Raw genomic sequence first — 26,934 nt, forward strand, 5'->3', positions numbered from 1 at the left:
TCTTCTCTGTGCTATACTGCCTTCCCTGTGACCCCCTACATTATGTGCTAATCATAATGTCCCTTAATCCCCTTCTCCCACCCTTCCCACCCCCTTCCCTTTGCCAAGGTTACCATCATTCTTAATTTGGTGGTTATCATTTCCTTGTTTTTCTTTTTTTGACATAGTTCTATCTTAACTATATATGTTCTTAGAGAATTCTATGGAAAGGGTATCATGCTGAGTGGAATATTTCTGGGACTGTTCCCCCCAACGTCATTCTTCTCACAATGGTTATTTCCAAGTTTTGCTATTATGAACATGGCGGCTGTGGACTATCCAGTTCATGGATCCTGGAATACAGTAATGTCATACCAAGGAGGGGGGCTGTTGGTCCTAACACCCAGAAACAGATTCGTGCATGTATGGAGCTTTGGAAGACCTTGGTAGGATATCATTCCAGTGAGGAAATATGTTTCAACAATTGAAGGTAGAAAACATGTTTATGCATGTGTTCTTTTCTATCTTTTCAAGTACATGAGCACTAGAGCAGGGACCTTGTCTAATATGTTCATCATGGGACCTAGACTAGAGCAAAAGAGGTGCTCACTAAATAGCTTAATCAATGGCCTTGCATTTCTTGATTTAGTGAGATGATGACCTTTTCATCACTGTGCCCTTCGTCAACTGTAGTCTCATATTCCTCACCTGTTTTCCAACTGGGATATCTTTCTGTTATCAGTACGTAGGAGCCCCTCACATATTAATTGGATTAACTCTATGCCCAATTTTATGTTTGAAAATAATTTTGTTTCTCATATTAACTTCTCATTTTTTTCTAGTCACATATATCAGTCTTTCCCATGATTGCTTTTGGGTTTCAGGTCATTCACAGAAATGCCATCCCCACTCCCGACACTATAGATATTCTCCTTCATTTCTTCTGGCATTTTTGTATTTTTAATTTTTATGTTGTCAATAATTCCTTTTAAATTCTGTATATTGTGTCAAGTAGAAATCCATTTTTTCAAATGTTTCCAGTACCATTTATTGAATAGACCACCTTTTTTGAATATTTTTTAAAAGGTCTATTATAATTATGATTGCATAACTTTATTTTGAATTTTTGTTTGCATATCTATTTTTTCAATTAAGCTCATTTCCTCAAAAGTCCAATCTGACAGGTTTCTAAGCAGTAAAAGTATCTCATGACATACTTAAAACAAAAAGTACGTTAGAAACAGAAACATAGCTTTAGAGAGAAAATATTTAATCTATTTCATGAAAAAATGTACAAAGTTTTAGAAAAGAGGCATTCGGTTTCAGTGTACAGTATAACACGTTCCTGCTTTCTATAATTACTTATATTACACCTCTGAGTTGGTACAGCAGGCCATGGCACACTTTCACTCCAAACCATCTTCTGTTAACGCATGCACTTGACAAAGTCACTGAAAGTAGTCTTGAAATAAATGTAGAAAACGTTGTAAAAAATACATTAATCTGTCTACATGAAAGTTAAAAAATGCAGACCAAGGAAATTCTTTTACAATTAGATTATGAATGGAAATATCAATACTACAACTTGTAAGTAGGATTTCCATTGCATTTTTATCTTTGGAGAAAAAAATAATTAATCAAACCTTTGGGGTGACAGATATGAGGTCACCACAGCAGACCAACTCTATTCTCAGAAATAAAACCGCAACTTTAACCACACAAAAGATGGGTGTCTGACAAATTTATGAAACATTATGATTTGAAAGTGATTTTATGTATATATTTCAACCATACAGCAAACTCTGATTTGTCCATAATCCACAGGTAAAGTGATGACAGCAATGAAAACATTTCTAAACTGGCTCACAATGTACCCTGACAGTATTTCAAGCTTTCAAAAAATATTAAGCTATGTAAAATATAGTTAGGAAGGTATATATTGCAAAGTAGAGAGAAATTAATTTTAAAGTCACAGAGGGTATTGTTCTTCTCCTTTGAAAAGTGAGATATTATTAGGTATTCTAGAAAAAAAAATCTTACCACAACAAAATCATTTTGCTGTGTTATTTGTGTAACCATAGTTCCTTGCTGAAACTTCTATAGAAATGACTATTGTTTTTAAAGAGAGAGGAGCCTAGGGTGTGGAGAGGAAGTGGAGTGTATTTTTTGCAGGTAAATTCAGATGATGGGTATCACAGGCATGCATAAACAATAAATTTCAGCTCTATACAAACAAAAACTTGTTAGAGTTTTGAGTAGTGTAAAAACAAAACAGGTAGCCATCCTGTACATGCTCACAGAATGATTATACTTCTGGTGGGACTAAGAATAATGACTACAAATTCTAAAAACAGAAGCTACTTACATGGCAGTCCTAAATTTTCAGGAAGGAATATATCTATTTTTACTCTTCATCACCATAATTTATCAACTGTTTTGCCCTATATACTTTGAACTTATTATTTCTCTTGAGTATAGCACAGTAGATAAAGAATCAAAAATACTGTTTAAACTGGGCATATTTAAATCTGAAAGCTTGATTTTTTCCCCTCTATTTCTCAGTATTATGCAGGCTCATTTCACTTAATCTCAAATGTAAATATGTAACCAAGTATATTGAAAGCAAAAGGTAATAAATTCTGTTTCTCCACATAACTCAGTTTCATGTTCTTAACATTAAAAAAAGAAATATGACATTTTGCATGACTCTGTACTACTGAAACACACCAGGCCTAGAGGATTCATACCGTGCCAGGCGTTACAAAACCACGAGGGTGTGCTGGCTTCATGCCCCTCTGTGCTTGCTTAGTGTATGGGTGCTGGTATGGGCAGGGAGGTATACTTGGAAAAATACCTGTGATTCTTTCCTTTCAGTAATGGGGCTTTCACAGAACAAGCTGTCCTTTGGTACACTTGAGAGTGACAGCGCTAAGAGGGACACACCAAACCAGTTAATTACTATAATAGGCAAACATTCCACAGCAAGTATCTAGGGTTTTCACTTTCCATCTCTAACCTTGGAAAATAATTAAACCAAACCAGCACACTAAGAAATGGAGGGGTTGCAATCAGAGGAGGCCCCTCCTGAACCCCCATTCCCCTTTACCCAGGCTCTGTGGTCAGACCCGCCACCCGCAAGCTGGACGCAGCCAGTCTAACCTGCAGGTCTAGATGGTACGGGCCAAGGTTTGCTGGTCATGGAGTACATTTAGGCCATCAGTCAAACCTCTAACTCTTAATACCATTCCTTATATCACCCCCTTTCAAGGAAAATTTTTTTAAAAGCAAACTTTTAATTATTCAATACAAAATAGTCACTCACGGCTGGTGTGAATTCTTCATTTAAATAAACTATGTATATGCAAGTGGAGGAAAAGGAGGAAATATTGGTGACAGTGAATTCTACTTTATGACATTATCAGTACCTTTTAAGTTGATGTACATTTCCTTATGGATTTTATAATAAAATTAAATTCGATATTGATTTAAATTGGAAAAACTAACAGTGAAAAGATGTTTACATTCTTGTACTTGGTGGATTATGAATCATAATCAGTGGTATGTAGCATTTTACTTCATTCCTTTTAATAGTACCACAAGCTGCAAGATAGGTTAACCTGGTAAAACTCTACTATAATAGAATTATTTGAATCACTGGGGGGCAGGGTCTACATTCCAGTGTTATTTGTGAAGTAAGTAGAGGACTGTGTGTGTTAACTGACTGGCCAAATACTATCTTTCTAGAGTTCATTTTGGTTACTGAAGTTTTCTTAAATATGAATAAGCTTTTTTGGGGTTGAGGTAGTCCTAAGACTTCAGTTATACTTTATGACACAGTCTTGTAATTACCTTTTGAAGACCAGTTAAAATAGCATTGTTGGAACTAACACTGAAAAGCTACTTAATTCCTTTATCCATATATCTGCCAAGAAAAATTCTGGATTAATTCTGACTTTAAGAAAAAAGGTACTTAAAAATCTTTTGGGAAACAATAATTATGGAGACTGTTTCAAGCAAACAGCCCTGAAGGATGAGTGTAAAATGAAGTCCAAAAAGCTAGCATAGTTAAATGTATTTAATTTAAATTTTAAAAACAATCATCCCTAGGACTCCTTGGGTTCTGTTAAGAACTATATGCAACTATGAAAGATTTGTTTTCAAAAGAAACTATTTTGAGGAGCAATAGAGCATGGTGGTTGAATTCATTCAGGATTGGCCACTTCCTAAATGTGTTCTCTTGATTACGTTGATAGAACTGCATTAACTTCTTTGGCTCGTTTTCCTCATCAAGGAAATAAGGAAAAATAGTACCTCCCCTCATAAGGTTATCGTAAGGATTAAATGAATTAATATGTATAAAGCACTTAGAACTAGTGTCAGTCGCATAGTAAACACTCAGTAAATTTAGCTATTCTTACTACTTTAAATACTGCAAAGGCTTAAGAAAGCATTCACAAAAGTAAATAGGTACTCTTAATTCTGCAGCTGTTTTCATTCTACGTCTCGTAGAGGTAGGAATCAAGAGATGTGTTCAAATAAAAGATCCACGAGTCACCATTCACCCTTTAGCCATTTCACAAAATTGGCTGAGCAGCTGCTTGTCCCAGGAACCCCAAGTTCTAGCAGCAGGCATTACTCTGGGAGCTGTGTGATCTTGAGATACATCAACAACATTCTAAAGCTGTTTTCTCATTTGTAAAATAGACATAACATCTACTTATCTGATTCATTCATAGGTTACTTTGAAGGCCAAATGAGGCAAAATGCATGAAAGCACTTTGAAGATTTTATAAAGCACTATGAGAATATGTTACAGCAATGTGATTTAAGGTATGTTTGGACCCTTTCAAAGTAAGTTTATTACTCATTGGTGCGAAGGTCTTTAAAAAAAATTAATGAAACTGCAGGTGTGTTCCTAACTTTAATATGATTTATAAAATGGTAACATGCTTTATTAGAAAACTGTATTTCTTTTGAATCCCAACTCTGGAGTGCTAAAAAATCAGTTGGTAGAGAAATACTTTCTTTAGAAATTGCAGCTGCAAAAAAATATCAAGTCATGTTTTTGTACATAAATTGTCATTATTATTCATTAAGCCAATAGTTAGCAGTTTCATTAGTTACAAAATGCTTTACAAACCCTATTTCATTGAATCCTTACATCAACCCCGTAAGACAGGTATAGTAGCCCCATCTTACGTGGTTAGAATCCAAGTGCCCAAGAAGTCCATGCTCTTAACCATCACACTGCATTACACAATAAAAACACCAGAAAAACAAGCCATAATCACTTTTGTCTCCATCTATTCACGTACTTAAGAGAACTGAAGATGAAAAGGTCCAACCTATGTTCTGATCTTGGTAATAAAGGTGACTTTAGTAAAGTTATAACAAGTGCTTACAATGCAGTTTCATTTAGGATCTTTAAAAACACACATTCAGTTGCTCACTGAAAAAAAAAAAAGGAATTAAAAACATCCATAATTTTGTCATTCAGGAAAGCCACTGTTGACAGTCACTCTGTATGTATTTGTATGCAATTGTTATTTAACTATGGAATTTAGTTTTTCGTGATTGTTCCTCAACATGGTGTCACATATAATGGTTAGACTGAAGTCTTTTTAATTGGCAGATATAAACTAATAGTAATATTTTGTACAGACAGAAAATTATTATATTATAGAGATATGTATATTCAGTATCTTCCCCAGTTTTTCAATTATGGAAAAACCAGCTGAGAGTAACTTATGTCAGTGGTATTAGCTCAAAAGTACATTGGTCATAGGAGAATTTATGTGAGATGTTCGAGTTGATTTTTGTGTACATATAAAACACAAACATGTATACATCCACAAATTCAACTTTTTGAGGGGCTATGTTAAGACTTACAGCTTTCTGCAGGCCCAATAATGCTCTAACTATATTAGAGCTTAAGGAGAAAACTGTTCTGTAGTCATTGAACTTTGCCAAAATTACTCGTATGGGTGATTAAACTGTAAAGTTTTCCCTTGTGAAGAAGTTAAATATTTGCTTGAAATAGCATATTAAGATGAGCAAAATTCTTTTCAGGGAGCATATCAATCCTGAGTATAAATTCTGAAAAAAATTCTATCATTTGTGAAGTGATATTACAGAGTAGTGGAAAAAATAGTGACAAATGAGCAGAATAATTTAGGGCAAAGATTCCAGATATTATGTCAAAGTGGGTGTAATGCCCCATTACTGGCACTTTAAGGTAACCCACACTAAAATCTTACTCTTTTTAAATTATCACTGGACATAATAAGTTATGTCAGGAAAGCAGAAGTTAAAATATAAGCTCTTATATAAAACAGAAGGCTAACATGGATCAAGAAGTTTTTAAAAATCAACTTTCTAGTGCTTCTTACATAAGAGGTTTGTGTTAGTCATAAATTCTAGGAACCCATTTATGTTGCTTTAGTATGATTTGCAAAAAATCACACTAATCCATATAAACAATATTTTTAATGTAAAAAACAATGCAGACCGATGGCTTAGTAGGAATAAGAATGTTCTATGAAACTGTACTTTGAAAGCCAAGAAAAGTATAAGTTAATACTAACCTAAAACTCTGTCTAGACAATAAGAACACTGATAGATTCTAAGAAATATTTTTGGATTTTTATGTACATGAAAATACATAATTAATTTTTCAATGTAATACTAAAAAATGCATACAGTGTGTATTATTGGATATGTTAGCAAGTTAAAACTATGTATGCTGCTTTTAGAGAGTGAAACTCTTTATGTACTTAAGCAGGCAAAGAGTAAGCCAAAATATTCTCCTCATGTCCAACTGGAAATGAGAAGTACAATAGATCAAATGAGATTAAAAAAATGACTTTGGCCTGTCCTCCATAAAAAATTATTAACTCTTTATGTCCTTTTACAGAACAACATATTTTTTTTTGTGGAGAAAAAAGGAACAGGATTCCTTTTAACTTGTTTATACTTTTTTTAAAAGTAGCTTTAGCAGGTCACAAATTTAAAGTCATGATCTATGCATTTCCTTACTTAGAGATTCAGGTAACCTGAATAAAAGAAGAGAATGTTTAAAATGATATTTCAAAAAGTAAAGAAATGGGCAGATGATGGTACACAAAAGATTATACTTCAAACTTAGCACTGTTTTTGAAGAAGGGGAAGTATATTATGCCATATTGTCTATAAATATTTACTGGATAAATAAATATGGTGCACCTGATATTTTTAAAATCTTGTAAGCTCATTAAATCATGAACATGTCGAATCAGTTTTAGTAAAAATAAGAATAGGCTTTTAAAAAGTTATAAAGAAGAGTTATGATAAAAAACAACTTTCAGTATTTTCTAGTGATTCTTTCTTTGGGGTTAAAAAAACCCCCAAAACAGTGTCATCAAATCACTGTACGTTTCAGCCTTAACATTTTACAGAGTAATATATTAGGATATACTATACATATTAATAGCATGAAAGTGCTTCACACTGAAATTTTCACTTTGAAGGCTTAAGCATGACCTTTAAAACATAAATAAAAGAGCATAATTTAAATTCTGGATATGGGAACCAAAAAAACCAAAACCCAACAAATCTAAAGCTTACAAGTGAAAATAAATTTCTAAGACAATATACACCTACTTACATCAGATTTAGCTGTTAAAATTATCATTGTAAGTATCACAGGTAGTAATTTGTTCCTAAATCTCTTTCTCCTTGGAAGTATATCTGGGGGACTCATTCATTATCTGGTTAAACTGCTTATTCACAAAAAAGGAGTGAATATGTATGTCGTTAGACATACTTTTCCTGTATAAAGTTATAAGGCATTAATAATGGTATGTTAAAATAGCAAATAATTTTTAATAAAAATAGATGAAAATTCTCCTTTAAATGTATCTCAACTAAGAAAAGCATAGAAGAGAACATATTTACTACCCAGGTAAATGAGCTTAAGAGCTTACCACTCTTTAAGCTTTTATGATGTAAAGACTATTTTTTTGTCTTGTGAAATTTACACATTAAATGTGCTGTTTGCTATTAATAAAGGTAGAAAAAGTTAAAATATTTGGTATGATTATTGTTATCAGTGTTCACTGCAAATTATCTTATGATAACATTCTCTACTATAGTGGAGACTTAAATCTTATGCAAAACAGAGGCACAGATTATAAAATCATGGTTCCAATGATAGTCAGTGACTCAGCTGGTACATAGCCAGAATGAAGGAATTTTTTTATAATAAATAATTAAATAAGGAGCATAGCAGTATTTTAGTATCAGTTGTTAGAGCTGAGCAATGGGTTCTTGGTATCCAGAGGCAGAAATAAAACTTCTTTCCCTAAGTTACAGTGATGACAAGGATGGAAAACAGGTGGCTGTGGTGAATGGGTTGCTAACTAACTTGCTAAAATACATACTTGAGCTCTACTGGAGCTATGCAATCTTTTTGTATATCAGTTATTTGTAAAGGCTGACTGAACAAAATTCCCTTCATCATACAAGCACTGCTGTCTGCACTACAGTAATAAAGAAACACTCTGATAGATATAACAGCTTCAAGTGATAAGCAATCTCCAGGAATCTGCAGTGAGATTGTTGGTTGATTGGAAATGCTTTCTATTTCTCCAGACTGTGTCTGTCCCTGAAGAAGCCATTCATTGCCTAGAAAATAAAAAGGTAAATTATTCGGACTGTATAAGAAGTAGGAAATCAGATTTATTCAATCAACAAATTTTAACTGAAAGCCACTGAAGTGCCAGGCATTATGCTCTGTGTGAAGGAATAAACACACATAAGGTATAATGACCACTCAGGAGAAGACCCCAGTCTAATGATCTTTATATCAAATTATTGTAATTCTTCCTTTGAACACTGTAAAATAAATTTATTTCTACTGAAATCAAGCTGAATGTTGCAAATATGGTTATGATCCTTAATATCTGAAGTTAAAAACAAAACCTTTTAAGTTCTAGAAATAAATAAAGGATGCTTCAGAAAACAAATCATTTTACCATAAAGTGCTCAGGAATATAAGATGAAAACTACAAAACAATCTAAGGATACAAAAGTGTATGTATAAACTTTGCAGTGAAATTCAAGTTAAGATAATGCTGAATTACTGAATATCTAAAATATAAATTTTTATAGCAACAACTAACACTGTATATATTATTCTGGCAGACTCAATGTAAAAACTAAGAAATTTTGTCTATCTCATTTTAATACATAAGACTTCCGAGACTTAAAAACATAGATTATCTAAGGAAGAAAAGTCCAATAAATCACTAGAAATCTTTAAACCTTTTAGTATTAAAATATTTTAAGTATCTTTATTAATCCAGTGTATCTTCTCAGAAGGAACACACGTGTCACACTGAGGAAGCACGTGCTCACACTGACACTCAGCTTCAGAGGGATTAGATGTCAAGAGCCAGCATTTGGGAAATGCAGGACATGCATCCGCCTTAAACAGAGGACAGTTGACTCTTCAACAGTGTGCTGACTCCTGCACAGTCAAAAATTCACGTATTACTTGACTCTCCCAAAATTAAACTATTAAGAGCCAACTGTTGATTTTATGGTAGTAAATGATAAAATAGCCTAGTGTCTACATGAATTTTTATGCATCCATGACATACCTAATTTTTTCTTCATTTTTGTGATACTTTAGGCTATGTGGTTTGTCTTTTTCAAATTATCACAAATCTCTAAAAAATTTTCCAATGCATTTATTAAGAAAATCCAATCCAGTATATGACTCCTTACTATAAATTAGTGAAGTCACTTTGCATTCTTGATTCAAACACATGCACATCTTTACATAATTTACAGTAACTTTGAGAATAGATTCAAAACAGGAAGTGTTTTTAGATTAAAAGATTAAAAGATCTGTACACTTCAAAACCATGTTGTTCACCGGTCAACTGTACCTGGAACTTAATCTAATGACTCATCAATGACCAGAGGCCAGCTGTACAAAAACAGGACTGTCTATTGAGTAGTGATGAAATTCTGTATCTACTTTTTGGCTTTTCTGACCTCAGGATGAGTTGACAGACTCAGAGCACCTGCCTCCACTGGTTTTCTCCACCTCTTCTTTAGTTTACTACTTCTAATATTCTGTTGACTGACGTAATTTTCTCACACTTGATTTTTCAAACATGACTAAGGAGTAGATGAAAGGTGGAGAATCTAGAGTTAAGTGCCGAGCTTTTTAAACAATTCTTTTAAAGTTCTCTTCAAAATTCTTTGGCCCTTGCTTATTTCTGGATTTGAGTATGTTTATTTAATGTTTGATTTTGCTAGTTAGATTAGTGAAGAACTTGTCTTTTAAATCAAAGAGAAAAATAATAATGTGTTATTTTAATGTCTAATTCTAGAAATAAAACACAGCAAATGCTTTAGATATTTTTCAGATACATCACATGTGGGATTTGTGAAATATGCTAATAATGCATTTATAATGCCTTTTTTTAAGCTTACAATTTTCACATTGCTGACATCCTTAAGATTACACAGACCGAAGTTTAGTTAAAAGTGTGTGTCTATGAAGAATTGGCCAAGAAGAAAAAATGTCCTTTAATCTTAAGTGTGGAAATGTAACCTAGAAAATAATTTTCAAAACCCTTAAATTACTAGGATTCTTGCCTGGAAGCTATCTGACCCCATACAACACAAACATGGCCAGTATCTTGGACAAATGATGAAAGCTGACTTTATAGACTACTCCACTTTCCTTTAATACTATCTGTATTTTGTATTCCAATGATTCAAAATTAATTTGTGTGTTTGACAGAGTTAAAACAAACATGCTAGTCTGTCAATATTCTATTTAAAAAACAATCCACTGCTTTCATGACAGAGAAATTACATTAACAGTGATCTCCAACTGATGCAATTGCTTTCAGACTAATGGACACAGGCAGGACAGTTAAGCTGGCAGCTGAGGACTTGATCTGAACCAATAAAGGACTGAGGACCAATGGCCGGCATTTGAGAACTCTCCTGTTCAGAAAGCTCTGCCCCTGTCTCTTGTGGGAGGTAGGCAGGGTGGTCTTCCACAAGCTCAATCAATCACCCGAGCCAGCCTTGCAAACCGTAATCCAGCAGTTCCTCCTGGCTAGTCCACCAAGATTTCTCTGTTCTCTCTGGATACCAAGTGAGTAGTTTCAGTACAGCGCCTCTGCCCTGAGAATGTACCAAGGTAAGAAAGCATAAAGCCTGGATCTGGGTAATGTACAGAAGAGCAATGTGTGAGAGGGCACGAGGTAGGGGCAGTCGGCGAGGAAACGGAAGCCTGCGGAGAGTGTGAGCAAGAGTGCGGGAGGCCAGGACCGAGGGGGATCCTTAGGCAAAGCACCGGGATGCTCCCTTAGAACTGCTGTCTACCCTGAGATGCTGGAAAGCACTGCTGTAAGGCAAGCAGTGTACGATTCCTTACTATAAATTAGTGAAGTCACTTTGCATTCTTGATTCAAACACACATGCACATCTTTACATGATTTACAGTAACTTTGAGAATAGACTCAAAACAGGAAGTGTTTTTAGATTAAAAGATTACAAATTAGTGAGTGAGGACAAAGGCTCTGTCTGGATTCTGATCACAGTATTTCATTTATGTTCAATGACATATCCTCCAACAAGGCTTTATTCTTCTACTTGAATGGCACACTTTTAAGATACAGTTTTGGCACCCATTTTCTTGTAGTAAGTGAGTAATGGGGCTCAAATGTTACCTCCAGCATCTCTAAAGAGGAAAATGCAGCTTCAGGCCTAGTAACTTGTAAATCAGGTTAATCATACTTCTGAAATAAGATGAACAGCAGGTGAAAGCTCTAAAGCTTTTGCTGGACACTCTCTGGAAAAGATAAACAATCAACTGAATTGGAAAGAGCCTGTGTCAAGTTACTTCTGCTAAAAGAAGGCATGTGCTTTTAAAAAATATCCTACTGAAGGGGAAAATCAATTTAATTCTTCAGAATAGAATCTGAGATGTTAATCACCGTATTACCGGAGGTGGACACAATTAATACTGGGTCAGGACTCCTAGACCTAAGTTGATGGGTCATTCATTACCTGGCACTACAGCAGACCTGCTAATCAACACCACTCAGCCAGTATAGCAGTACTCCACCTGCACGGTCTGCAGCCTTGTGGCCACACCTGGATGAACAAAAACAGCCCTCACATGGACTAGGCCAGCTTTAAATTCAGGACAGCAGCCTCAAGCGGAGCCTTCTGGATGCTCAGCAATCACAGCACACACACACTTCCACACTTTCATGTCTAGTCACTATCCCAGCCCCCGGATGACACTCTTCTCTCTTCAAACCTCCAGAGCCTTACCCCCTCGCTCTCATTACCCCCAGCTGATGACACAAGCACCCAGGAAAGAGCTCCCAGAAGTCCACCCTCCGTAGTTCCCCACCTAGACCACTGGGCCACACCTGGGCCCTCTGTCTTACCATGGAAATGTCCACATCCTTGGCAAAGGACTGTGCACCAGGTCCCATCCCCTCTCATCCTAAAGGAGACCCACCTCCACCGTATATCCATTCTTTTCCCTATTAGGTCTCTGCCATCAATAATACAAACATGTTGTTCTCTCAATTCCATTTCCCCCTTCTAGCAACTGCTCTATTTTCTTTTCAGCTAAACTCCTCAAAGTGTCGCCTACATTTATTTTCTCCAGTCCCTCTCCCTTTTTTAACCTGCTTTAATCAGGCATCCTTCATCACCCTGAAATGGCTCTGGTCAAGGACATTAATGAACTCTATAAAGTGAAATCAATGATCAATTCTTAGGCCTTCTCTTACCTTATCAATATTGACACAGCTGATCACCCTCTCCAACTTAAAACACTGGCTCCAGGAAACTACTTGCTTGGTTTTACTCTTACTCGCTTGTTCACTTCAGTCTTCATGCTTCACTTACTGTCCAAGCTACGTATCGCCTCCGTCTCCTTGATCTCTGTATGTCCTAGTGCCCCAGAACAGTGCCCCTCAAAGCGCACACCATGGACTGGTGCTGGTCCACAAACCATGATGAGTTAAGCACAGAATCTGACAGTAAGGTTTAGAAACCTTTTTAAGGTCCAAATGTGTAATTGGTGGCTTTGAATTTTATGTCTTTTTAAAAACATTTCCTTTTTATGGCTAGTAACTCCAGCTAGTTTTGAGATAAGAGTAGCGTAATGAAAAAGTCACTAAGAACTAGCAGATTCAAATTTCATCTTTTGACTTAATTCAGTATATGCCTTTGAACAAATCACTTTCTCTCTCTGAGCTGTTAGTCCCCTTATTATAAAATAAGAGCTATAGGACAGATGATGTCTTTTTGTGCCTTTTAGTTCTAATACTCAGAGACCCATTATTCTGAGACTCCAGCAATGTGCTTCGCGGGAAGCACTGGCCTAATAGCAAATGGGGGTAATTATGACTGGGTAGCTTTGGATGAGTTGCCCTGTTCTGTAACAAAAGGAAGGAAAGAATCTCAAAGACTAAAGGAAACTGCTGAAGTGGGATTAGAGCTGGGTCTACTTTTTCACAAAACCTCCCTCAAATCCTGTGCAGCTACAGAGTAAAAATATCATATCACATAACAAATGAGAAAAATAGATTAAACATCAAGAAGTTGTAGAATATTTGCAAGATTATTCTCATACCTTCAGCTGTTAGAAACCAGCAACTGGGTGCTCCTTCAGTTAGCTCTGTGCCTGATGGGAGGTCTAGTCTTAGCTTGAACTGAAGGGTCTGGCCTGGAGATGCAGCTACTGGAGAAAGTGTGATGGCTCGAGCAGATTTAGGTAGTCTGGGTAATGTCTTCCGTTTTTCTACTGGGAATGGGCCATCTACCACAGCATTTTCAGATCTGAAGACTGGGAGCTACGAAATAAGACAATCTGTTTATTAAAGCACAAGTACTTTATAGTAATTGTGGAGTAAGAAAGCTTATTTTTAGACTACAGCAGAAGAATGAGGTTCTATGTCAATGAAACTTAATTGCCTTCTAATTTGAATTATAATGTGTTTACTTAAACGTCCTCATGATTATTTTGTAGGTTCAGAAAAGTATTTCATCCCGGCAAAGATTACTAATACTTATGAATGAAACAAGTTAACTGTCCAATGTTAATAGATGGCTGGAAATTAAAACTTAATCAATTTAAATGTACTGGATATACATCCTTATAATTTTCCTTGCCAACTGTAAGAAGATGCCATTTATCTTATATCAGATCTATGTCAAGAGAAATTACACTTACGTTATGACTATCTGTGTTACTTCAAAACTTATTTTGGAAATTCCTAGAATTTTAGAAATACAAACCTCTTGAAATTTTTTCAAGAGATAGTTTAAAAATTTTTATTAGAGACCATGTCATCTTTAAAAATTAATTAGAACTTTTTCAGTTTCTTCCAATGTTACTTTCAACGCCTTGAGAAATGTGGCTTCTAGAGCTTCCTTTGGAAGGTCATCTGGTAATGGCTCTACCATAGGAAACAAAGATGACACATTGATCTAAGGATCATTAAAAAAATAACCCCAAACGACCCAGCCCACATTGTATATATAGTGTGTGTATGTCTCTACATTTACACATAGATTTAAGTCCATTTCTTTTCTCCTTTTCTGAAAGTTCATCAGATTATCTCCAATTTCTACTATCTTTCTCAAACCCTCTTGGCAAATATGGAATTTTTATTTTGAAAACAACAGGGTATCTCTGAAGTCTTTCATTTACTGTTCAACTATATATTTAACTCTCACCCGTGGACAGAGATGGCCTAATGAAAAGTGTCTCTGTTCTGTGTGGACCATTATCATTCTTAAAAGGGTACCCTTTTAATTTACACTTTAAGCTTACTTACCACAGAAATCATTTTTGTTTCTAAATCCATCACTTTAATTTGGTGATTATTGGTGTCCGCCACATATAATAACTGACCATTCTCTCCAATGCACAAGCCTCCTGGTTCATTAAAAGTTGATTCGGTAAAACTGCAACTGGTAACATTTCCTGAATCTCCAGTTCCTGCTAATGTTGTACAGTTTTTTGTTTTTGGATCCACAACTTTAATCTAAAAAGGAAGAACAAAAATTTATATATCTGAAGCTCAATCTCAAGTTTGTAGTAAAATGTAGTATCAAGCAAGCCAGAGAACTAAGGATTTCCATTAGTGTTCTTAAGAGATCTCGGAAAAAGTATAAGCATTTCCATATTTTCTTAAAAAGCCACATATTCAAATTAACAGTCTGAGGGAAGAATATTACATTCTGAAAGCTACAAATGATATAAAATCCCCAGGTACATCTTGTCTTCTAGCAGTAATCTTTGATGAAATTATTTCTTGAATTAAAAATTTGTAAATGTTAGTTTTGCCTCACAAGAGATACAGCTGAACTGACTTTCTTCTCATGAACATCTAATATTGGCTGAGGATCTGCTACTTATGTTAAACCTAATGATTCCCAGTTGTGTCTCAATTATATTTATGGTCTCTCATCACAAAGTATTAACATTTATTTTCCACTGATTTTTAATTTAAAAAATGCAATAAAAATGGGAACAGTTGAAGAGTCAATGCAGCAGAGAAAAAAATGGAATTATTTGCTAATAGGCATTGTAACAGTTCAAAAATGAATCTTTCTTAGTTGACACATTAATTTCCCTGCTACCTGCCACCTTATTTACTATGTTATAAGTAGCTTTGATGGGCTGCAATTCCCCATTTTTGGCAATAGCCATTGGGACTTTGTTTAGTCCTTTCCCCAGCTGAGAGTGCCATTGTATGCTCTCTGCAAAGAAAGGACCCAGAACAGAACAACTTTCATATAATTAGTTGTCAAAGACTTACTCCTCTGTATTTCAGAGTGGCAGCTGTAGGAGGCTCACAGATTTTTCAGCACTTTAAATATCACAGAGGAAACGCAGGGTATTATAACTGTCAAGACCCACCTTGTGATTGTAAGAGTCTGCCACGTAAAGTAAATTCCTCTTTCTGTCCCAAGTTACTCCAAGTGGGTGCTGAAGCTTTGCATTGATTCCTACTCCATCAACATCACCAAAAGCAAATAAATTCTTTTATTTTTTTTAAAAGAAAGAAACAGCATATATTAAATTTTTACAGTGCTTTGTTAGGATAGAAAGTGAAATTTAGGATATCTGTATACGCTACTTAAAAGGGAAAAGGTTTGATTTCATATAAATAAGGATGGGTATTTGATTAAGACTGTAAAAAATAATAGAAATTTGAACCCGTATTTGTGGTACATGGTAGTTTTATTCACAATAATCACACATCTAGTCAGAAACAGGTCAAGTGAACTAATCTAGTGCCCTTTGTGCCCTACTGCCAAATCTAATTTACATTTTTCTTTTCTCTTGGTTATCAATGTTTTATCCGTCCTTTCTCCCTGAAGCCCTGACATTTATGTGTAATCAAGTAAAGTTTACTTTTCTTAGATAGTTGTGTTAAACTTGTGTCTCTCTATATTCACATTTCCTTTGGTTTGACTGCCATTTTAATTTATGAATAAGGGAAGAACTTTATCTCCTAAATTTTATCTTTTCACAATTTAAAAAACTGCAAGCTTGGTAAAGTGTCTGAGCAATCATGCAAAAGCGATCTTCATTACCGTGGGGTCCCGTTCTCCTCCTACAAGGTGCTTCACTGCTCCGTCTTTCAGCGAGACGGTTCTCACTGTGCTGCTCTCACTGTCTGCTACAAACAGGCAGTTCCAGGGTTCCTCGGAGGCCAGAGTCAGACCTGAAGGTTGGGCAAAACCTGCCTTGTGAGGATATGCATTATTGCGATTCTCTTCATTTCCACTTCCAGCAAACCGAAGGCAGGTTCCTTTTTTTAACTCACTGAAAAGGACAAGTTTGTAGGTGAATTCAACATTGTTACATTGTACCCAATTTAGTTATAAAACAAACCAATGAAAATGATTACATCAATGGTGATAAGCATTGTAAAAAAAAATCTAATGATCTTGGCTTTGTTAAGTTGTCAAGTCAGTTTTCACTATAGCTTTTCTAGTAATTAAATTATTTATCCACTGCATAGGGAACTTTCTACCCTCTTTTTTTGACATACACAAAATTGAAACTATTCTCAATGGCCAGATGGGAAACTTCTGACAAGGTTCGAATTATAAGATTCACAAGAATAATGATCATATCATTGAAAGGTAGTTTTTTTTTTTTTTCAAATGGTCAGAGGTAGGTACAGCTGGATCCTACCTTAACTTCTGGACCATTTCTTAGCTTCATGCAGTATTAGGTTTTGAAAGGGAGTTTAGAGGACTATGTTATTCTTGATAGTTTAAAGCTTAAATTTTCCTTAAAAATGTTTGTTTTCAGGTATATGAATAGAGACCAGTAAAAGGAATTAATCATTTTTGAAAGATAGCCAGGTCAAACTGTACCCATTTAAAGAAAATGAAGCAGGATGATTATGCTGCTTTAATCAGCTGTACAAATTAATTTCTTATATACACTAGGGAAGTTTGTATTTAAAGGACTATTGCAATGATTCCTTTAATGCAGAGAAAGTCTTACATCTTGGTTTCTAAGTTTATGCCAGAGGGATTGTAAAGAGGACATAAGTAGTGTCTTGTGTTGAGGAAAGGGAATAAGTTGACTTAGGATACAAAAAAGAGACTAGATATATAGATATACACATACATATATATGTATGTGTATATATATATATATATGTATATCACTTCCAAACCAGCACAACATGCAAAAGTCTAAAATGATCATCAATCACTTAATGGTTGGCATGTCCCCCATGCTAATTAGTGGAGGCAAAGGGATACAGAATGTACAAAACATGGCTACTTATTAAAGGTACTCATAAAAATAGAGAATACATGTGTAACTCATATGTAGGACATATATGTCAAAAGGTAATTACTGCAAGGAATCTTAACAGTTTTAAAAAGGAGTTTCCTGCAGTACTATATATATATATGTATGTATGTATGTATTATCATATAAAATATATATTATATAAATATATAAATATATATCATACATGATAAAATGTTTAAAACATCATACAAAGCAACACACACCCAAATACATAGTATCCAGAATACCTGATATCTTGGATTATCTGTATAACCTTCTTTCTACTGATCAAGGTTAACTAAGATGACTGACATTTACTTTCTCTGGTGATCTGACAGTCTTTAAGATCTGTGACTTTCACTAATGTATTTATTCTGCAAATCCTTACTGAGCTCCTATTATGTATCAGATACAGGGTTAGGCATAGGGGACATAAAATGAGAGAGAAAGGCTCTTTAAGAGGTAATCTAATAGGAGCTTATAGTTATATAACCAAGTAAGTGCAACCAAAAACAGAAGGGGAGAGAGAGAAAGAAAAAGGGGGAAGAAGGAAGGGAGGGAGGGACTGGGGGGAGACAGAACCAACTTTATCAGTGCAGTAATATAAGTACATACGAGTATAGTGTGGTCACAGAGAAGAGTATGGTCAACTCTGCCTGGGGTGTTAGGGAGAAAAATGCTCTATAGAAAAGACATAAACTGTACAGACACTACTTTTTCATCTTCAGATCCGCAATAGTGACAGCAAAGCTACCCACATCTGTATATGCCAGGCACTAGACTGAGCAATTCATACATATTAATTCTCAAAACTAGTGTACGAGGTGGACATAAATAAGGAAGCTGAGGCTCAGAAAATTAAAGTGGTTCTCTAAGCTCACAAAGATAAGCAGCTAAGCCAGGATTCAATCTTAGTCCTGACTACAAAACCTGAGCTATTAACCACTCGGCTATGCAATACTCAAATATTTAAAGTACGTGTTAAAAGGTGAGTCCCCACCAAATATTTCCAGTTCTCTTTCTGGAGCTTGGTAGGATTGCTCTTCCCAGGCTCCTACTTTAGCTGATGAAATAGGTGGAAGTGATGCATGTCACTTCCGAGGAGAAGCTTGAGCAGCCACTCACTCGCCCCCACTCTCTACCAGGAGGACTGGCAAAGCTCCTGATGGGGGCTGCTTCATAAGCTTGGTGGCAGAGGCGTGCTCCCCAGGCAACCTATGTGAGGAGAAAGAACAAACCTTGTCTTCAGCCACCAAGGATCTGGGTTGGTTGTTATGATGGGATAGCCCAGCATACCCTGACTAGCACAGTGAGTGTGGGGAGGATGGTGACGTTGGGAAAGGGAATTCTGTGAACTCTAATCACGCAGTTTACCCAAAGAGAGGTGCTGCCATTTACTTTTTCTTTGGTAGTCTGCCACAGTCCAACAGGAGTGCCCATATCTGATGAGTCCCTGCCATGGCTATCCACAGGATGTCATCTCTTTGGACCTCTGAACCTTTACAAAAATAAACAGTAATTATGATGTATGTATTTGGCTAATACAAACATTGCAATGCTTCAGAAATTTGAACAGCAATATGTTTATGAATCATCCAATAGACAAAGAAAAAATATTTGCAATATTTTAAGTTGGTTTGGGAAGTTTTTCAATTTGCCTTGTTTAAACTTCTAAAGTTCACTTCTTTAGACTAGCAATTTACCTGTGAATTAACAGAAATCCAAAGTATTATAAATAGCAACATGTCCCTCTGCATGTCTCAGCACAATATTTTAAAATATTTGATGTCTTATTTTATCTGATAGAAGAAGTGGGGTGATACAAACTCTCCAAGGAAACTCTGCCAGTCAAATATCTAGCAACAATCACCTAAATCATAGGCTTTAGTAACAAGTTCTTTGACCACCCTCTCAGGACAGAACTGTCTCTTTTAACCGTTTAAAAAAATGTATAATTCTGCCATAGTTTTAGCTTTTAGACTGAGATACATATTACAATTGCTATTTAAAAATCTGTTGTAAAACTTTCGAAAGGATATAGTTGGCATGCAAAAATTTAAGATCACAAAATATTAAATACAGCTCTTTACTGCAATAGTTTTCTACCTTTTTAGACTGAAGTTACAATTTATAATGTGACAAGGCTCTATTTCATAAGTCAATTAAAGTATTTAATTATTTTAATCTAAGCTGTATTCTGATGCTACTTTTACATGTAATGGAGACATTTCAACCAAAATAATTTGGTCAAACAATGCTAAAAAATATCTTGGTAATGCTATTTTATTTTATTTGTATTTTCATGAACTTCAAGTAGTTTGTGTCCAGAAGAAATTTTTCTACCTTCAAGTGTATTTCAATTTAACAAGAAAAATAATGATGATAGTCCTCAATAAATTGTGCTTGCTATGTGCTAAGCACTGTACACTTAAATTTTCTAAAACCCCAGGAGACAGGTGGTATTATTAGGCCCTTCTTTACAAATGTAGACACTGAGGCTGAGCGGTTTGGTAACTTGCCAGGATCACAGAATAAATGAAGGAACTGGAGTGTGAACCAAGGCAGTTCAACAGAAAAATCTACTTTACATGTTGCCTCTTTGTGTTAATTGCTATCCTATGAAATCTAAAGAACACAGTTTATTTCAACATAACTTTTCATTGTCAAATATTTTTATAAACATAAATTGTATGAGAAGTGACAACGGCATCCATATATTCTGGGGCCTCAGTCTCTGCTTAATCATCTTAAAATTAGATAAGAGCTTTTCATGATTACTTTATTTTGCCCCTCCTATGTGAGAACAAAGTACAAAGGTGACTGTCTATAAACCAGAAGAGCTCTCACCAGAAACCAATCATTTTGGCCCCTTGACCTTGCACTTCTACCCTCCAGAATTGTGAGAAAATAAATTTCTGTTGTTTAAGCCACCCAGCCTGTGGCGCTGTGTTACGGCAGCCGGAGCACTGACAGGGTCTCCCCGAGGGCAGAAATGAGACAAGGGTTTCTGCTATCAACACTTTTTTTTTTTTTTTGAGAGAGGGCACCTCTCATATTTATTGATCAAATGGTTGTTTGCAACAATAAAATTCTGTATATGGGACTCAATGCACAATCATTAATCGACCCCAAGCCTAACTCTCAACAGTCTCCAATCTTCTGAAGCATAACAAGCAAGTTCTTACATGGTGAACAGTACAAGGGCAGTCATCACAGAAACTTTTGGTTTTGATCACACATCATGAACTATAAATAATCAAGCCAGATGTGATTATTCATTTGATTTTTATACTTGATTTATATGTGAATCCCACATTTTTCCCTAATGTTTTTTTTTTTTTAAATAAAATGCTGAAGTGGTAGGTAGATGTAAGATAAAAATAGAAAGCTTAAGTTAGTGCTATAAGAAGGCAAGGGTAGATGATCAGGTCTGTGCCTATAGCCTAAGTATTAATCCAAGCTAGACAAGGGCAACAAAACATCCACGGATGTAGAAGATTTCTCTCAAAACAGGGGGGGTGAGGTTCTAAGACTCACCTCTGTTGACCCCCAATTTCTCACCTGATGGCCCCCCTGCGACTGTGCCTGTCTCAGGTTGTTCCTCCCTTGAGGAAACTTACCCGTCTCTGGCTAACCAGTCATCTTCCGGGGCCATACAGGGAAATGTAAATTTGGTAAGTGAGAGAGAAGTAATATTCTTTGAAAAGGTTAGCGTTTTACTTTTTTGCAGATTTATGCCCTGTGGCTTCTATGCCCAGCGCTTGTCTTGAGGTATCTTCACTGCTTGGAAGAATTATGATACTCAGTAATTTTAAATATCAGGCATGAATTCTACTAAAGGGCTGTAATTAGGAAGGAAGAAGAAAAGCTATAGAAGTAGCAGACGGAAGAAAACATGAGAAGATTGATTATTTCTTTGACATAACTTCTTGTAGAGTAACATAAGCATGTATAGGTTTTAACAAACTACTACATAAAATGCATACACACATTAACAGAATAGGAATACAGATACATAACAAAAGCAGACCCACAATTACCAGCCATATCCAGTGAAACCAAGAAAACCAGTTAGGTAACCCAGGCATTTGTGAAAACTTATCAATAATATGATGGATATTGTCTGATATTGAATAGTTTAAGAAAAATCAGACAAATTAAAATAACACATTCCTGGAAACTGTTCACATCCCATGTTCTTTTAACAATAGATACAGTAGCACGATTTTGAAGCACTGCAACTTGCACTTCTCCTAATTCTTGGTTGAGTTCCGACAGTATAGATCCAGTCAAATTTGTTGTTTTACTGTATGGACAGGCCAGCTTAGATACCTCCTTCTCCACTCCAATGGCAAGTCCAGGCACTGGTGGGATGAATGCAGCTACAACTCCAACAGCGCCAGGATCTTTGTTGAAGTTTTTTGAGAGTCATCTTCTGGAATGACTCTTCCAGAGGATGTTGATGTTGGAAGTTCTTCTTCATATCATATCTTATTTTGCCTTCTGGGTAGCCAAATTAGGCTTTGATCCTCTATAAAAACACAAACAAACCCTTTGCCCACACTTTGATATGACCTTTATACCATTGTGAAGAACCTATTGGAGACCACCACACAGGACTGCTTTTTTTTTTTTTTTTTAGAGAAAGAAATATTATCAGAAAAATGCACTTCCATAGCTGATCATCCAACACCCTTTAAAAGATCAAAATTAAGGATATGTAAAGCATGCATTAATCATTGATCTGCAGTTAATTTTATGCTATCATGGAGTAATCCCCCCCTTTTTTTGTTATCATTAATCTACAATTACATGAAAAACATTATGTATACTAGGCTCTCCCCTACACCAAGGCCCCACCACAAACTCCCAGTTACTGTCCATCAGCATATTAAGATGTTGTAGAATCACTACTTGTCTTCTCTGTGTTGCACAGCCCTCCCCGTGCCCCCATCCCCAACATTATACATGCTAATCATAATATCCCCTTTCTTCTTCCCCCCCTTATCTCTCCCTACCCTCCCATTCTCCCCAGTCCCTTTCCCTTTGGTAACTGCTAGTCCATTCTTGGGGTCTGTGATTCTGCTGCTCTTTTGTTCCTTCAGTTTTTCCTTTGTTCTTATACTCCACAGATGAGTGAAATCATTTGGTATTTGTCTTTCTCCACTTGGCTTATTTGACTGAGCATAATACCCTCTAGCTCCATCCATGTTGTTGCAAATTTTAGGATTTATTTTCTTCTTATGGCTGAATAATATTCCATTGTGTATATGTACCACATCTTCCTTATCCATTCGTCTATTGATGGACATTTAGGTTGCTTCCATATCTTGGCTATTGTAAATAGTGCTGCTATAAACATAGGGGTGTATCTGTCTTTTTCAAACTGGAGTGATGCATTCTTAGGGTAAATTCCTAGGAGTAGAATTCCTGGGTCAAATGGTATTTCTATTTTGAGCATTTTGAGGAACCTCCATACTGCTTTCCACAATGGTTGAACTAATTTACATTCCCACCGCAGTGTAGGAGGGTTCCCCTTTGTCCACAACCTCGCCAACATTTGTTGTTCTTTGTCTTTTGGATGGTAGCCATCCTTACTGGTGTGAGGTGATATCTCATTGTGGTTTTAATTTGCATTTCTCTGAAAACTAGCCATGTGGAGCATCTTTTCATGTGTCTGTTCGCAATCTGTATTTCTTTCTTGGAGAACTGTTCAGTTCCTCTGCCCATTTTTTAATTGGATTATTTGTTTTTTGTTTGTTGAGGTATGTGAGCTCTTTATATATTTTGGATGTCAAGCCTTTATCGGATCTGTCATTTAGAAATATATTCTCCCATACTGTAGGGTACCTTTTTGTTCTATTGATGGTGTCTTTTGCTGTACAGAAGCTTTTCAGCTTAATATAGTCCCACTTGTTCATTTTTGCTTTTGTTTTCCTTGCCCAGGGAGATATGTTCAAGAAGAGCTCACTCATGTTTACGTCCAAGAGATTTTTGCCTATGCTTTTTTCTAAGTTTTATGGATTCATGACTTACATTCAGGTCTTTCATCCATTTTGAATTTACTTTTGTGTATGGGGTTAGACAGTGATGCAGTTTCATTCTCTTACATGTAGTTGTCCAGTTTTGCCAGCACCATCTGTTGAAGAGACTGTCATTTCCCCATTGTATGTCCATGGCTTCTTTATCAAATATTAATTGACCATATATGTTTGGGTTAATGTCTGGAGTCTCTAATCTGTTCCACTGGTCTGTGGCTCTGTTCTTGTGCCAGTACCAAATTTTCCTGATTACTATGGCTTTGTAGTAGAGCTTGAAGTTGGGGAGTGAGATCCCCCCCCACTTTATTCTTCTTTCTCAGGATTGCTTTGGCTATTCGGGGTCTTTGGTGTTTCCATATGAATTTTTGAATTATTTGTTCCAGTTCCTTGAAGAATGTTGATGGTAATTTGATAGGGATTGCATCAAATCTGTATATTGCTTTGGGCAGAATGGCTATTTTGACGATATTAATTCTTCCTAGCCACGAGCATGGGATGAGTTTCCATTTGTTAGTGTCCTCTTTAATTTCTCTTAAGAGTGTCTTGTAGTTTTCAGGGTATAGGTCTTTGACTTCTTTGGTTAGGTTTATTCCTAGGTATTTTATTCTTTTTGATGCAATTGTGAATGGAATTGTTTTCCTGATTTCTCTTTCTATTGGCTCATTGTTAGTGTATAGGAAAGCCACAGATTTCTGTGTGTTAATTTTGTATCCTGCAACTTTACTGTATTCCGATATCAGTTCTAGTAGTTTTGGAGTGGAGTGTTTAGGGTTTTTTATGTACAATATCATGTCATCTGCAAATAGTGACAGTTTAACTTCTTCTTTACCAATCTGGATTCCTTGTATTTCTTTGTTTTGTCTAATTGCCATGGCTAGGACCTCCAGTACTATGTTGAATAACAGTGGGGAGAGTGGGCATCAATGTGTTGTACCCGATCTCAGAGGAAAAGCTTTCAGCTTCTCACTGTTCAGTATGATGTTGGCTGTGGGTTTATCATATATGGCCTTTATTATGTTGAGGTACTTGCACTCTATACCCATTTTGCTGAGAGTTTTTATCATGAATGGATGTTGAATTTTGTCAAATGCTTTTTCAGCATCTATGGAGATGATCATGTGGTTTTTGTCTTTCTTTTTGTTGATGTGGTGGATGATGTTGATGGATTTTCGAATGTTGTACCATCCTTGCATCCCTGGGATGAATCCCACTTGGTCATGGTGTATGATCCTTTTGATATATTTTTGAATTCGGTTTGCTAATATTTTATTGAGTATTTTTACATCTACATTCATCAGGAATATTGGTCTGTAGTTTTCTTTTTTGGTGGGGTCTTTGCCTGGTTTTGGTATTAGGGTGATGTTGGCTTCATAGAATGAGTTTGGGAGTATTCCCTCCTCTTCTATTTTTTGGAAAACATTAAGGAGAATGGGTATTATGTCTTCTCTGTATGTCTGATAAAATTCCGAGGTAAATCCGTCTGGCCCGGGGGTTTTGTTCTTGGGTAGTTTTTTGATTACCGTTTCAATTTCTTTGCTCATAATTGGTTTGTTTAACTTTTGTGTTTCTTCCTTGGTCAGTCTTGGAAGGCTGTATTTTTCTAGGAAGTTGTCCATTTCTTCTAGGTTTTCCAGCTTGTTGGCATATAGGTTTTCATAGTAGTCTTTAATAATTCTTTGTATTTCTGTGGAGTCGGTCGTGATTTTTTCATTCTCATTTCTGATTCTGTTGATGTGTGTTGATTCTCTTTTTCTCTTAGTAAGTTTGGCTAGAGGCTTATCTATTTTGTTTACTTTCTCAAAGAACCAGCTCTTGGTTTCATTGATTTTTGCTATTGTTTTATTCTTCTCAATTTTGTTTATTTCTTCTCTGATCTTTATTATATCCCTTCTCCTGCTGACTTTAAGCCTCATTTGTTCTTCTTTTTCCAGTTTCAATAATTGTGATGTAAGACTATTTATTTGGAATTGTTCTTCCTTCTTTAAGTGTGCCTGAATTGCTATATACTTTCCTCTTAAGACTGCTTTTGTTGCGTCCCACAGAAGTTGGGGCTTTGTGTTGCTGTTGTCATTTGTTTCTATATATTCCTTGATGTCTATTTTAATTTGTTCGTTGATCCATTGATTATTTAGGAGCATGTTGTTAAGCCTCCATGTGTTTGTGATCCTTTTTGTTTTCATTGTAGAATTGATTTCTAGTTTTATACCTTTGTGGTCGGAAAAGTTGGTTGGTAGAATTTCAATCTTTTGGAATTTACTGAGGCTCTTTTTGTGAGCTAGTATGTGGTCTATTCTGGAGAATGTTCCATGTGCACTTGAGAAGAATGTATATCCTGTTTCTTTTAGATGTAGAGTTCTATAGATGTCTATTAGGTCCATCTGTTCTAGTGTGTTGTTCAGTGCCTCCGTGTCCTTATTTATTTTCTGCCCAGTGGATCTATCCTTTGGGGTGAGTGGCGTGTTGAAGTCTCCTAAAATGAATGCATTGCATTCTATTTCCCCCTTTAGTTCTGTTAGTATTTGTTTCACATATGCTGGTGCTCCTGTGTTGGGTGCATATATATTTAGAATGGTTATATCCTCTTGTTGGACTGAGCCCTTTATCATTATGTAGTGTCCTTCTTTATCTCTTGTTACTTTCTTTGTTTTGAAGTCTATTTTGTCTGATACTAGTACTGCAACCCCTGCTTTCTTCTCTCTGTTGTTTGCCTGAAATATGTTTTTCCCATCCCTTGACTTTTAGTCTGTGCATGTCTTTGGGTTTGAGGTTTCTTGTAAGCAACATATAGATGGGTCTTGCTTTTTTATCCATTCTATTACTCTGTGTCTTTTGATTGGTGTACTCAGTCCATTTACATTTAGGGTGACTATTGAAAGATATGTACTTACTGCCATTGCAGGCTTTAGATCCGTGGTTACCAAAGGTTCAAGGTTAGCTTCTTTAGTATCTTACTGTCTAACTTAGCTCTCGTATTGAGCTCTTATAACCCCTGTCTGGTGATTCTTTACTTCTCTCCCTTCTTATTCCTCCTCCTCCATTCTTTATATGTTGGTT

The 26,934-nt window shown here is 35.8% G+C and overlaps 1 protein-coding gene across 2 annotated transcripts in view; it reads right to left on the minus strand.

Moving 5' to 3' along the window:
* Nucleotides 1–1,228: 1,228 nt before the first annotated feature.
* The window catches only part of NHLRC2 (NHL repeat containing 2), a 63,485-nt gene continuing 37,779 nt past the window's right edge, over nucleotides 1,229–26,934 (minus strand). For both annotated transcript variants that reach the window (XM_017641468.3, XM_017641477.3), the window contains 6 exons: nucleotides 19,238–19,337; nucleotides 16,618–16,849; nucleotides 15,938–16,060; nucleotides 14,850–15,059; nucleotides 13,643–13,862; nucleotides 1,229–8,640 (listed from right to left, as the gene is read on the minus strand). In XM_017641468.3, the coding sequence (XP_017496957.3) occupies nucleotides 8,384–8,640; nucleotides 13,643–13,862; nucleotides 14,850–15,059; nucleotides 15,938–16,060; nucleotides 16,618–16,849; nucleotides 19,238–19,337 (1,142 nt within the window). In that variant the 3' untranslated portion in view covers nucleotides 1,229–8,383. The remainder of the gene's footprint in view (nucleotides 8,641–13,642; nucleotides 13,863–14,849; nucleotides 15,060–15,937; nucleotides 16,061–16,617; nucleotides 16,850–19,237; nucleotides 19,338–26,934) is intronic.

Source organism: Manis javanica, chromosome 7, assembly GCF_040802235.1.
Source record: "Manis javanica isolate MJ-LG chromosome 7, MJ_LKY, whole genome shotgun sequence".
NCBI classification, from domain to species: Eukaryota; Metazoa; Chordata; class Mammalia; order Pholidota; family Manidae; genus Manis; species Manis javanica.